Source organism: Microcebus murinus, chromosome 25, assembly GCF_040939455.1.
Source record: "Microcebus murinus isolate Inina chromosome 25, M.murinus_Inina_mat1.0, whole genome shotgun sequence".
NCBI classification, from domain to species: domain Eukaryota; kingdom Metazoa; phylum Chordata; class Mammalia; order Primates; family Cheirogaleidae; genus Microcebus; species Microcebus murinus.
This window is the reverse complement of record NC_134128.1, coordinates 10859259-10874267: the sequence shown is the minus strand read 5'-3', so window position 1 is coordinate 10874267 and position 15009 is coordinate 10859259. Positions and strand designations below refer to the sequence as shown.

General features: G+C 35.4%; 1 protein-coding gene across 1 annotated transcript in view; it reads left to right on the top strand.

Moving 5' to 3' along the window:
• MALRD1 (MAM and LDL receptor class A domain containing 1) overlaps positions 1-15009 on the top strand; it is a 491205-nt gene that overhangs the window by 21665 nt on the left and 454531 nt on the right. The window contains exons 3-4 of the mRNA XM_075997515.1: positions 7860-7954; positions 8045-8206. Of these exons, the coding sequence (XP_075853630.1) occupies positions 7860-7954; positions 8045-8206 (257 nt within the window). The remainder of the gene's footprint in view (positions 1-7859; positions 7955-8044; positions 8207-15009) is intronic.

The window sequence follows — 15009 nt, the reverse complement described above, 5'->3', positions numbered from 1 at the left end:
ACCAAAGGGTCAGTCTGTAAACTGAGATTCTGCCAAGTGAGAGTAGGCAGGGCATTTCACTAATAAAATTGATTGGAATGTACATTGGAATGTACCCAGCATTGGAATGTACTCTGCATATGAACTCTGGAAACTGCGATGAATACTCTCTTAGATCTTAAGTATCTTACAAGTGAACTAGCCAAGGAAACTTGCCGAGACTCAACCTACTTTAGACTTTATAGACTTTGACCAACACCTTGAAATGTAGAGGATGGAACGAGAGAACCAAATTAGTGTCTACCTAATTGATAGGCAGATTTTTAAATCTGTTGCCCCAAGTTTCCCATCCCCTGGTTATTCAAGCAAACACTCATGTGTTTGCTTGAATAGGTAGGTTTGCTCATGTGTAGGTACTGCTAGGAAGAGACTTTGTAAATGTAACTAAGGTTACTAATCAGCCGACCTCAAAATTGAAGATTTATCCTGGACTATTCAAGCGGTCCCAATTAAATCATATGAACCCTTAAAAGCAGAAGAGGAAGGCAAAAGAAATGATGCAGGAGAGATAAGACTGGGAAGATTAGAGAGCTTTGACGTTTGAGGACTTGACCTGTGTTGCTGGCTTTGGAGATGGAGAAAAGTGACCACAAGACAAAGAATGCAGGGGCCCCAGAAGAGAAGGACAGTCAATGACTGGTTAACAGCCAGCAAAGGAACAGGGACCTCAGCCTTCCAACTGCATGAAACTGAAATCTGCCAACAGCCTGAGTGAGCTTGAAAGCGGGTCCATCCCCAGAGCCTTCAGAAAGGAGCACAGCCCACTAAGCGTGTGGCCATTTGTTATGGCAGCAATAGAAAATGAGTATGCTAATTTTCAAAGTTTTTAGGGAAAGAAAAGTTTATAAGCTTTTGATTGTTCCTTCTTGCTAATTATTAACTTTTGTAGTGAATAAAAACTCTATTTTACTTAGTAAAGTAGAAAAAAGATCTAAATTTAAACTTTGGAGACTTGGATTCTTGACCCGCCTGGACGCTAAATCAGCATGATTTGGGGACAAATCTTCAGCCTTTCTTTTTCTCTTTTACATAGTCCCAGTTTCTCTAGTTTATATGTTTAATTTTTTATTCCTACCACTATTTTCATCACTTTCCTTTAGAGCATGCCCAAAGTTAAGGATCTATCTTCCATTAATGGCACTTGTCCCTCTTGCCCTAGCCTATATAGTTTTGTTCAAGTCAAATTTGTTTATCTATTGATCAGTGGATTGATTGATCAATCAAACTGCCTACTTCTTTATTTATTTACTTCTTTATTTATTTGATTGCTCTTGCTTTAGGTGTTATATCCAAGAAACTGTTGCCTAATTCAATGTCATAGGCTTATACGTATGATTTCTTCTAAGAATTTACATCTTATACTTACTTAGGTTTTTAATCTCTCTTTAGTTAATTTTTGTGTATGGTGTGAGGTATCCACTTTCTTTTGCATGTAGTGATATGAGATCCGAGCACATGTTGAAAAGTCTAATTTTCCCCATTGAATTGATTTCACTCCTGGTCAGAAAATCAATTGACCATGGATGTATTGGTGTACATTTTTGTATGTTATATTTTTGTTTTCATTGTCCTGAAGTTATTTTCTAATTTCCCTTGTGAAGTTTTCTTTGACCCATTGGTTGTTTGGGAGGATGTTATTTAATTTGCACATATTAGTGAATTTTCCCCATTTCCTTATGTTATTGATTCAAATCATTCCATTGCTGCTGGAGAACATACTTGTATGATTTATATTCTCTTAAACGTATTGAGTTTTTTAATGACCTAAAATGTTTTCTTTCTTGGAGAATGTTCTGTGTCTACTTTAGAAGCATGCACATTCTTCTGTTGTTGGGTAGAATAAGTATTCTATATTTGTCTGTTAGGTCTAGTTGGTTTATAGTATTGCTCATGTTTTCTATTTCCTTGCTGATCTTCCATCAGATTATTCTATCCTTTTTGAAAGTAGAATATTGATGTTTCCAACTGTTATTGTTGAATTGTCTATTTCCCTCTTTAGCTTTCACTTCATATATTTTGAGGCTCTGTATTTAGGTTCATAAATGTTTATAATTATTATATCTTCTTGATTGGTTGACCTTTTCACCATTATAAAATGCCCTTCTTTGCCTCTAATAACAATTTTATCTTAAAAATCTTATTTTTTTTCTGAATTCCATATAGCCACTTCAGCTCTTTTTTGGCTATTGTTTATATGATATGTCTTTTGTATTCTTTTACTTTTAGGCTTTTTGTGTGGTTGAATCAAAAGTGTGTCTCTTGAAGATAGCATACAGTTGGACCATGTTTTTATACAATATGCCTACACTGACTTTTGATTGAAGAATTTAATCCATTTGCACACTACATAATTACTTATAAAGTATGATTAACACCTGCCATTTTGTTACTTGTTTTCTGTATGACTTGTTTTTCTTATTACTCTGCTCCTCCATGACTGCCTTGTTTTATGTTAAATAGATATTTTCTAGTGTATCATATTAATATCCTTGTTATTTTTTACCATACATTTTGAATTATATTATTAGTTGTTGCCTTAAGCATTACATTTAACACCTTAATTTACAACAATTTAGGTTGCATTAATACCAACTTAATTTTAATACTATATAAAAATTTTGATCCTATATAGTTCCATCCTCTTATCCTTTTTGCTATTATTGTCACAAATTACATGGTTATATATTTTGTATCTATCCATCCTGAGTTATGTTTATTGATTTTTATCAGTTGTATAATAAATTATAATAATTATTGATTTGTATAATACCTATCTCTTAATAGTCTCTATGTTATGACAAGCCATTCTTAGGGTTTCTCTAGTTCTTTATACATTTTTTTAAGGTTTTTGAAAATATATGATATAGCTGATTCAGAGTCTAATAAATTTGGGATCCCTCAGAGACACTTTTTGTTGATTGATTTTTTTCCTTCTGTATGAGTCACATGTTCTTGTTTCTTTGTATTTTTCACATTTTGTTTCAAACCTGGGTAAAATAATATGACACCTCTGGAAATCCGATGCTCACCCCCATAGACCTCCCCCATGTTTGCTGTTACTGCTGTTTGTTATAGTTGTTTTGTTTATTTTTAAGTTTGTGACTTTTCTTTTTTTTTTTTTTTTGAGACAGAGTCTCACTTTGTTGCCCAGGCTAGAGTGAGTGCTGTGGAGTCAGCCTGGCTCACAGCAACCTCAATCTCCAGGGCTCAGCTATCCTACTGCCTCAGCCTCCCGAGTAGCTGGGACTACAGGCATGCGCCACCATGCACGGCTAATTTTTTGTATATATATTTTTAGTTGGTCAATTAATTTATTTCTATTTTTGGTAGAGACGGGGTCTCGCTCAGGCTGGTTTCGAACTCCTGACCTTGAGCAATCTGCCCGCCTCGGCCTCCCAAAGTGCTAGGATTACAGGCGTGAGCCACCACGCCTGGCCGTGACTTTTCTTAACTAATTCTCTAAGAACTTTATTCTCCACATATGTATCCACTGGATTCTTTATTTGGTCAGCTTAGTGATCATCTAGTGATTTGAAAGAGAGTGTCTTAGTCAGTTTGAGCTATTAGAACAGAATACCGTAAAATGAGTAGCTTTTAAACAACAGAAATGTATTTCTCACAGTTTTGTAGACTGAGAAGTCCAAAGTCAAGTCACTGGCAGATTTGGTGTCTAGTTGGGTCCTCTTCCTGGTTCATAGTGAGAACAGCACCTTCTCACTATGTTCTCACATGAGGGAAGAAACAAAGCCAGTCTCTGGGCCCTCTTTTATGAGGACACTAATCCCATTCATAAGGTGATTTAGTTACTTTCCAAAAGTCTTGTCTCCTAATGCTATCATATTGGTGATTAGGTTTCCACATATGAATTTTAAAGGTGACACAAATATTCAGACCATAGTAGCCTTGGACCAATAAATCTTACAGTGTTTGCTGAGAGACTCTGTGTGCACGGTGGGGTGCAGCTTGAATACTTATCCAGGCACCTGATGACTCTGCTTTAGTTTTCATTTCCTGCTTTCATAAAGCCTCAAAATCAACCAGAAGTGAGAGCTTAAGCAAGCAATTTTTAGGCTTTTTCAGAGCATGTGCACAGCTCTCCGTGTACATGTGTCCTTATAGATTTGCAGAAATATATCGTGGTTTTTCAAAGCCCCTATCAACATCTCAGTCCCAGGAGATTTATGGTTAGTCTATTGTTTTCCCCAACTGCCAGGGCCTTGACCTTGGACTTCCCAGTCTACAAAACTGTGAGAAATAAATTTCTATTATTTATAAACTACTCATTTTATGGTATTTTCACACTACCTCAGGAAACTGTGAAGTTAAAACACTTGCCATTAGTTGTTTTCAACAAACCCCTTCTCTTGAGAGAGCTTTTGGTACTAAGCAAACTATTAATATGGTTAATTTCAGATGGCCATTTCATTGAGGTCTTTGAGGGAACCACTAGACAGGTCAAATAATAAGAATTGTTTGAGAAAGAGGCTTTGAAAAAGGTCTAGTTCCATCCAACTTATTCTGGTGGCTGACAGGGTGCACTAAAGATGCAGGCTGCTACTTTTCAAAGTTACTGTGGAGCTGGAGCATGTACAGTGGGACCAGGGCAAGTTAAGACACCATAAAACTCAGTTTTTACTGAGCTTTAGTCATTTCTTGAGTAAAATCTCTCCAGGTTGCTGCAAACATTTGACTAATTTCTAGAGTTCCAGAAACATTGAATTTGACATTCCTGCCAGTTTTTAAATTTATTTTATGGAGGCAAAATATTCAGAGGTCTTTACTCCGGCACTTTCATTAACATCACCCTCATGGTTTATTGCATGCTCTGTGATCTCCTAAAGTGACTGACATAGCCCTTTGTCACTGCAGTCAGACATAAGTTAATACAGCAGGTTTATCTACAAGTTACCAGCAATGATAAGGGATTACTATTTGAGGGTATTCTTTAAGAGATACAGCTTTAGCAGATATTATCTGGTTCTGTTGAGTTTGTTAGTTTAATGAATGGATATGAGTTAAAACTTATGATTCCAAGTTATCAGAATTTAATAAATAGACATTACCAACTTGAAGGAGTTTGTATCTAAGACTATTATTTCCTTTCTCTTATCTGAACTGAGCCATATTTCTGTCAGGGATGAGCACACTGTTCTCTTTCCATGAGTTTTGACATTTTCACATTTGTGTCAGGCCTTGGATTTTGTTATGGTGATCCATTTCCACAGCCTGATTTTGGGGTTTTTTTTGGAAATGTTCTTGAAAACTGATATTATCTCACAGTCAAAATGCTCCATTTTTTGGTGTTCTTCTGAGCAAATTGGTTGCTCTGTAGCGTGCAGTAGGATTTATGTTTCTCCTGTTCACACTCAGTGCCATTAATCACTCAACACTTGCGAAATGGAGGAAGTGCAGGGCTGCCTATCAATGGTTGAGGAAAGTGAGACTGAACATTCTACCCTATCTTTCCTGACGATCAAGGTTGATGGAATTCACTGCTGAAGTCATAGGATTTAGCTCTGAAAACTTGATTCATGGTTTTTGTTGCTTTCATATTTTATGTGCCTCCTTTTTGTCATCAAACTTGAGATTTCACTCCAATACTTACCCAGTTACTGAGAAAAAGTATTTTTAATAGCCCTCTAAGATAAACATTTAAGATTATACATGAAATTGTGCTGTTTGTGTTTTTATTTTGTCATTTTAATAAGTAACACTTTATCACAAGATTATTTTAAAGATGTGTTATGCATTTGCCTTTATGGATGCAGGCACAAAAATGGCAATTTATGAATCATATAAAAAAACTGAAATGAGTATGATATGGAGATTAATAAGAGATGTGATGATGATGGCAATGATTATGTTTGTGTGTGATATGTATATTATTAAGCTGCTTCAAGAGCAGAACACTGGATACATATTTTGTCATCCAAGAGCTTCATATAGCCTCTTCTTGTTGTTGAGGGCTTTAGCAGGAGAGAGTGTTAAATGAGGGAATGGGCATATGGGAAAAAGTTATCCTGCCAAAGATTTGCCTTTCTCCTATATTCATAAATATCCATGATGACTAATGTCCTCTGGAAAGCAAGAAAACCTTCTATAAAGTGATATTTCTCTCTACAGAACATCACCATCTATGAATTAAAGAAATTCTATACTCTTACTGTAAGGAGCAGGCTAAAATGAAGTGTGTATTTAAAAAAAATCTTTGCTATTGTCACTAAGTTGGAATTAAAAGTAGAAAATAGATATTGTTATTGGGTGTATTTTTAACACATTTTTATTTTTTTATCGCCATGAAAGGAAATAAGTTTATTACTAGAAAAAATGTCAAAGGATCTCAGGCTATTTCCAAATTTAAAACTTTGCTTTCTACTCTAGCATGAAGATTAACCTTTATTTAATATTTGATGAAATACAGAATAATTTACAGTACCGTAACACATATCAAATGCCATAGTTTTATAAAATACTCTGCTTAAATATTTAAATAATTTATTCACGTATGATTTCAAAAATATCATTGCAAATGCTACTTTATTATTTAACAAATTAATGTGTCAAATCTGATTTTAAGAACAAGCTTTTAAAAATAAATATGATTGATTTAAATAATTTCCTTGACAAATGAAAATAATTTTTCCTGTATATCTCATGGATGTCCTTAGTATTTGAATATTTATAAACAATAATTTAGGGCCTATTGAAAGCAATTATCATTTGTATTGCTAATAATATTATTTAAACCTAAAACAATATAGCCATATGGCTCATTATACTTATTTGATTATTCACTTGCTTAACATTTGTTTACCTGCTATAAGAGCAAACTAATGACAGTCCACTTGTATCACTGTGATACCAACTCTTCATCTAAATTATGTTTATATAATAATTCCAGAGAGTTTATTCTTCAAATAATTATTATCACAGTGATTTCAGTTATGCCTCTGACTTATTTATAAGCAATCATTGATGACACTGTTTTCTGCTTAATTAGGGTACAAATTTGGAATAGGAGTAGGGAAGAAGAGATTTCTTAGGTTTCATAATTTTACTATTGATTCTCTCAATATGTGACAATTAGATTTGATTTCCAATTTAGCTTTAAAGTACCACTGAATCACTCGGGTAAATATGTCATCATAATCATCAACATTTTTTTCATTCCTTTTGACAAATAGCAGCACACCAAATAGAGTAGCAGAAAACAGTTGTTCTCAGATTATATGCTAGAATCCTCATAAAGCATTGCATGAACTCTCTGAAGGCCCAGGATGCTCAACGTTTATTTTAAGGGCATCTAAACAGTAACAGTCCTCTGGAATGTCTGGACTACATTGTACAAGATAGCATCAGGGCTCAATGTTGTTTCTCATAATCTTAGGAAAAGCTGGGACTATTTGGTCCAAATCTTTCTGAACAAAGGCACAGCAAACAATGATGTCTTCTGGCCTTCACTGAATTGCTTATTTTGGTAGACAGTCTTGGTAGTATGATGTTTTCTTTGGATACCATCTTTGCAGGAATGCAACTTTCTACGTTAAATATGATAAATTGGGGTGTGGGCTGTAGTTTATAATAATGTTATAGGGAGTATAATAAATAGGCAATATAAAAAAATAAAAATATTTATATTTATAGGTAATATAAAAAAGTAAAAATATTCAGTTCATTGGTTTGCAAAAGCAACTGGCATGGTTAAATTTTTATTCTTTAAACAAAAATATATTGACCTAAAGGGGATGTCAGCTTGATGTCCTAAATAAGTTTGCCAGTGATCACTCTGAATCTAACGTGCTAACTCTTGTTTCTGACAGCCCACTTCCTCTCACTGGTTTCCAAAGTGGATTCTATTTCCTCAAATTTAGAAAGTCGAGTTTTCCTTCCAACTAATGACCAACGTGCTTGTCAGGTATGGAAAGCCCACAGCATTTTAAATACTTTGTCACATTTGAGGACATTCTTTTTTATAATTGTTTGGGAACTAATTATTTTTTCACAGGTTACATTTTATTCCTTCTTTAGCCAAATGAGTAGCAAATTAATGGTAGGACTTCAAACTGCATGTGGTGGCCCCATTCAGCATTTATGGCAAAACACAGTCAGTCTCCGAAATCAGTGGGAGAGAAATGTCATCAAAATCCAGAGCTCACAGAGATTTCAGGTATGTGTGTTCTATTCTCTAAGTATGTCTTTGAAGGAAAAATAAGATCGTTAATACCAGATGAATTAAAAGTAAGGTGACTGTCCCAGTTTTCCAGGGACTGAGGGATTTTCCAGGACTTTTAAATGCTGAAAGCAGACAGTGTTAGCCAAATTGGGATGGCCATCACTCTAAAAGACACTTTTGCAACAAGGTTTTGAATTTATATATCAAAACTAAAATTGATATATTTTAAAATATATTGCTATATCAGTAAAATATAACCTTCTAATTCTCTCCTAATTTCTTGAACCCCGTTCCATTTTCTTCCCTCTCTTACTATCCCAACCTTCTCTTTCTTTTCATTTCTTCTTCCCAAGAATCATTTTCCTTCTAGACTTTTCTCATGCTTTTGAGAGAAGAGGGTAATGTTTGATAATGAGAAAAGAGACTGTTTGATTTAAATACTAATTCCAAATGCTATCAAAGTATTATAATTGTCATATGCATTTCATGGATAAACTTAATTCAATACAGCCCTTATTTTCTAAGATATTTTTGAGAATTAAAGCCAATGCAAGCCTATAAAAGACACACTTATTTATGCAGCCTAATAAAACCTATGCATGGTGAAAATTATAACCTAATGATTATTACAAGAGTTCTTGGAGAAGTATTGCATATTTTAACATTTGAGACAGCCAAGCAAATTTTTACGGTTAAAAATGAGATCTCAAAGCATTTTATTCCTAATAAATTTACTTTCTAAACCTAGTTAGTGAGCCAATTTAGTCCAAATAGGGTTCTTTCATCATCTATTATTAAAATGATATAATATAATGAGTGAGATGTGCAGCATTTAGGGGATGGTCACGCTTGAAGCACTGACTCGAGGGGGGAGGGGGGCATGGGCAATATATGTAACCTTAATATTTGTACCCCCATAATATGCTGAAATAAAAAAATAAAATAAAATAATTTCAAAATAAAAAATGATATAATAATCAATTTTATAAATTTGATATAAATCAAATAATCCGATATATGGTGGATTTAGCACTTGCTTAAATATAAAGATCAAATTGGATTGAATTTTACTTTCACTTAGTTTGAGTGATTAAGAGGAAAAGAATAGAATTTTCATTTAAAGATTGAATTATTAGATAAAAGAATGACATTTTCTTATATGATCGATTATAAAATCACTATGATTTGGAATTGTCAGGCTTTGGTAAACTTAACAGGGAATCAAAAAAGGTTTCAAAAAGCCCTTAGTAGATGGTTTAATGACACCTACATGAGATAACTCTTTAGTTAGAAACACAATTTGGTAGTTTGAGACTTTGTTGAAGTCAAATATCAAGTGTGTGTTGTGGAGGATGAGGGTGGAATGCCATCTTAAGCCATTAGGCACTTAAATGTTTCTACAAATGATTGATTCATTTACTTAAACAAGAGACATTGGGCTGTACTAGGCATGATGCAGAAAAGTTTCCCTATACCAGTGGTCCCCACCCTTTTTGGCACCAGGGACCAGTTTCATAGAAGACAGTTTTTCCACAGACCAGGGGATGGTTGGTGGTTTCCGGATGATTCAAGCACATTACGTTTATTGTGCAGTCAGACCTCTCTGCTAATGATAATCTGTATTTGCAGCCGCTCCCCAGCACTAGCATCACCGCCTCAGCTCCACCTCAGATCATCAGGCATTAGATTCTCATAAGGAGCACATAACCTAGATCACTCAGATGCGCAGTTTACAGTAGGGTTCACACTTGTATGTGAATCTAATGTTGCTGCTGATCTGACAGGAGGCAGAGCTTACAGGGTGATTCGAGAGACAGGGAGCAGCTGTAAATACAGATGAAGCTTCAGCTTGCTTGCCTCCTGCCATGTGGTCCAGTTCCTAACAGACCAAGACCGGATTGGTACCACCTGTCTATGGCCCGGTGTTTGGGGACTGTGGTCCTACACCATGTTAAGAGAAGAGGTCTGGTAGGTGTGGAGAGGAGATACTTATGTGTTTTTGTGTTCCTGGGCCCTGAAGATGTCTGCGGCTTTCAAGAGGTGTGGTGTGCAAAATGAGTACCCCTCTACCCCCAGGACCATTAATACATTTAATTTGCTGTGGATGTTCAAGTGTTATTAACTGCTGGAGAAGTCTCTAGTTTATTCCTTATACTTCTTAATCTCCTGTGTCTACTTATCTTTTCTCAACAGCAGCAAAAGCAACAAAACAGAGCCAAGATTGCTTTTGTGGGGACTGAGTCATGTCAAGTAGACACCGAAGGATATACTTGCTGCTGTTCCTTCTCTGCATGCTTATAGCGACTTAATGACTGAGATGGGAATATTGTCTATGTGTATACTCTACCATTATTTATATAGCTCTTTTAACTTTGAAAGAGAGCTGCTGATAAAATGCTCTTAAACTATCTTTGTTAAGCTTTGTGCCCTCTTATATCTAACTGTCCTTATATTCAGGTCAAGATCTTTATTGGTAGCATAACAGAGGTTTGGGTGTTGGGCAAAGCTGGATCTTGTAGGTCAAACCTTTCAAAATAACTCTCGTTTTCCTCAGCTACCTATTCCCAATCGGCGCATTGTGAGGTCTGCTAATTAAACATGTACAGTACATAAATATAAAACTTAAAATTCTAGAATATGTCATCTCCAAGGTGATTCAGTTATAGCTGAGGCAGCAAGGTTATTCACTTGAGTGCTTTAAATGTAGTAGTGGCTTCAACTAAAGCAGATTAATTTGTTTCCCAAAATACTTTCCCGCTGATATGAAAACAGTGCTTCTCCCTTAAAGGTTTTGCGAAAGTTAGGAGACCATACGCTCTCTTAGGATCCTTTGGCTCCACCAGTCTTTTAAGATTGCAGGTATGTTTCAGTTCTATCCTGTCAGCAAGTGAGCAGATGTTCATTTGCTTTTGTTTGGTGGCCACAGAGAAGTGCTGTGCTTGTAACACGGCCTGCCACCATCTAGTATCTTGTTCCTGAAAAGCTTTTGTGAGAGGCTGATTTGAGAGAATTTCATAATCAGCATCTCCAGACAATATCTGCTGCCTCATCAACTTACAAACCTCTGAGAATTATTCTGTTTTCTGCAATTTCCCCTTTGTGCTGACTTCTGATAGTTTAAATAAAAGCCGTGCATGCTTCCTTTAGAAATATCCAAATAGGAGATTTCAGTCCCTGCTGGAGCCTATTTAGAATGGGCTTTTGAGAAAGGCTTATCACCTCTATCTGTAAATTACTAGGGCCATCCTTTAATAAAATTGAAGCATGTTAATTTCTGAGGGAATACAGCTACATAGACAAGGAATGGTGTTCATCCATTTAGTCAACAAAGGTGGAAGCATTTCAAAAAGTTACTGAAGATGTTTAAGGAAAAATGACAGCTGGCATTTATCAAGCACTTATTAGGTGCGAGGCACTGTGTTTAGTTCTTTGTGTGCATAATCTTATTGACCCTTCACAAAAATCCCCTGAGGTTGAAAGATGATTTATCCCATTGTTCACTGAGAATTGCAATCTTTAGAGAGCTAAATAACCTACTAGATCCCATACCAGCTTAGAATCTAGGGTTGTTTTATTTCAGATCTTAATCATTTAGTCACTGGGCCATAATAGTATTTTTTTTTTATCATATTAAAGCATTATAGGATTTTAGAAGACATGAAATTTAAAAGAAACAACCTCCAGATTTGGTCAAATCTGTTGTGTATGACTCATTGCATAATCTTTTGTTTGCTTTGTTGGGTGAAACAACAATGTTGGACATTGCATGGTGCTGATTAATTGCAATCACATCTTTCAAAATCGCAAACATAAGCAATTAATTTCATTATTGTCCTAAAATGTTCAAGGAGGCAAAGAATAAAACAAGGTAACCATAGAGTAGAAATTTAGTGCCCAGTTCAAGTCGAAACTTCTCCCACCACTCCACTTTTTTGTTGTTCTTGAAGGGAGCTCATGTATTGGTTTTATGAGTAGGAGGTAATGAACACTATATATTATGAAATATATCACTGACTGTAGTTTTCAAGTTGAATGTTTGGATTGTTAAACTAAGTGAGCCTAAATGAGCATTCCCTGCCTGAATTATAAAAAGATACTGAAGCATTTTTAATATGCTATCATCTACTTGTCATTTCTTTGATGTTTCATTGAGAAATGCTGGCGAGCTCTCAGCAGCCTCCAATTCAGAAAGAATAGACTTTATTAATATGGACGAAAGAGGAGGTATTCATTAAAAATATATAAATTGTTTTCTGAATTTTAAAAATTCTACCCTTACTCTTCAAAATCATAATCTGGGGCATTTTTACCTTTTAATTCACACATGATGGGAAAATAATACTGTGTCATCTTTTTGTGTTTTAGCTGTTTGATTGGGAAATAGATTGAATGTATACTACTAGTTGAGAAAACTCTAATACAGGACATAAAACCATAGAGTTTCTAATGGTTATAGTAAAGTAATCCAGGTAGTTTTATGTCCCTTCTCCACCTACCATCATAGTTTCCTCTAACATTTAAATCAGGTGGCTTGAGTGTTGATCCATTAGCTCCATTCAGAGGTCATCTACTCTTAAAATGTTTGGGGGTGAAAGGAATTTGTCTCATGTTTGCTATTGAGTCAGTGCAGGCTGTATCTGACTTCTGTGATGTTGCCAAACTCCAAACTCCATTTTCTCTCTTATAATCTGCTTTTATTTTGCTATTTTTCTCCACTTTTCTTCCTTTTTTTTTTTTCATTTTTCCCCAACATCATTAAAATAATAAGGTGGATGTTCGGAAAAAACTTTTGCCAAAGTCTAGGGGAAAACAAAGAATGTTAGATACAACTTTTCTTAAAAATGCAACTACCATATGCCAACACAGCCCCTGGCTAATTCTCTCGACCCTAATCAAAATCCCTGGAAAATCTTTCTTGTTTAAATCTATCTAGCTAGACTAGTTAGTTATGCCTGATGGGCCTTGTGTTCTGTTGCCACACAGACCCATTAGTAAATTCCCCTACACTTAGAAAAATAGTTATTTCCTTATGAACAAACTATTCCTCTGGCTGGACCAGTGGGCTCAAATGGCAGCCGATTTTCACAATAACTTTGCCAAGTGAACACGTAATTTAATGAAATCAAGTAAATGTATAGTATCTATTGCAGACTCCAATAAGGAGTGGGTCAAGGCAAGACAAAGGTAATTTAAAAGCTGCTTCCATAGATCAGGCATAAGGATATGGGAGTGGAAATAGGAATGGAAGGAAAATAGAGCTTAATAGATCTTGTCTGATGGGATGGGAGACTGGAGGAGAAAGTGATTTTAAAGGTCATTTTGGAATTTTGAACATCAGAAAGTAGCATTCATTTGGCACCATTGTCAGAAAATGAGAGTGAGGGCAGAACTCCAATTGAGAAGAAAAAAACAGCACGATATGAATTAGAAGAGACTTGTGTCATCTCAGTGAAAAATGTCCAGCAGGCTGTAGAAATATAGGAGGAGAGCTCAGGACGGAGATTAACATGTATGATGTAAATTTGTTATTTATAAGCCTGGGTGTGAGCTGAGGTGCTGAATAGGGATGTTTTAGTCTTTTGGGGAGTGGGGTAGGGGGTGTATAAGGAAATAAAAGAAGGGTCTGGTGATTATTTTTCCTTCTACTTCTGTTTTTAAATTATTTCTTATTTCTACTCTACTTACTTCTACTTCTCTTTTTAAATATGGTGACTACAGGCATATTCTTAACTCCTGGTAAGAACTAGGGAATGTCTCTATGTGGAGAAAACTTTTAAAAAGAATAAAATGTTAATTTGTAGAAAATGGATTTTCATCTATGAACAACACACTATAAAATAGCCTATTTTAATAAATCTATGTCACAATAATAGTAGCTAACATTTATTTAATGCTACCTATATACCAGGTGCTGTTTTAACATGTAATAATTTGTTTTTCCTTGTGTAAATTCTTTCACATAGGTTATTATTTTTATCATTACCATTTTACAAAAAAGGAAACTGAGCTACACAGATGTTAGGTCAGTTCTCCAAGGTCCTGTTGCTATTAAGTGGTATAGCTAGGATCCTAAACCCCAGGAGTTGGTTTTATACACACACACACACACACACACACACACACACACACACACACATACACTCACTTTAAATCACTATGCTATACTTCCTCCATATAAAACCATCCCTATACAACAATCTTTGATGGGCCTTTCCAAATGGTTCTATATTTAAGTAGTCACAGGCTATCTGTTTTGTGTGAAGAAAACATGACTTTCTTAGGGCTACCTATTGGTGAGTTTCTCTGTAGGTTGTGTATGTTTCTCACTGGATTCTTAATAGAAGGGTAGATAGCATCTGGTTTGGAGCAAAAGAGAATGCAGCACAGAAAAATGATCTGTTATGGTTACTGCATCCAGACCAATTGTTAACCAGAAAGCAGGCTGACCTTTTGAAATAACGAAGTGTTTAAACAAGGCTGAACAATGCACACGTGTTTATCACGTCTGTGAATGAAGCCTCAGACATCATTGGTATTCACTAGTGAGGGGGAGATAATACTCTTCACCAACATGCCAATTTTCTACTGATTTAAGTCATTAGGAAATTGGAGAGTGATTTCTTTCTAAGTTTGCTGGATTAGTCATACCAGAGCATTTCTTCTTAGTGCAGACCAGGGATGGCTCCACGTCACCACGTAATATTTGGGCATTTTATCAAGAAGTCACTGAACAACAATTTCCAGTCCATGCCCCAAGCTATGTTCAGATAATGACAGATAATGTTCAAGACGATTTC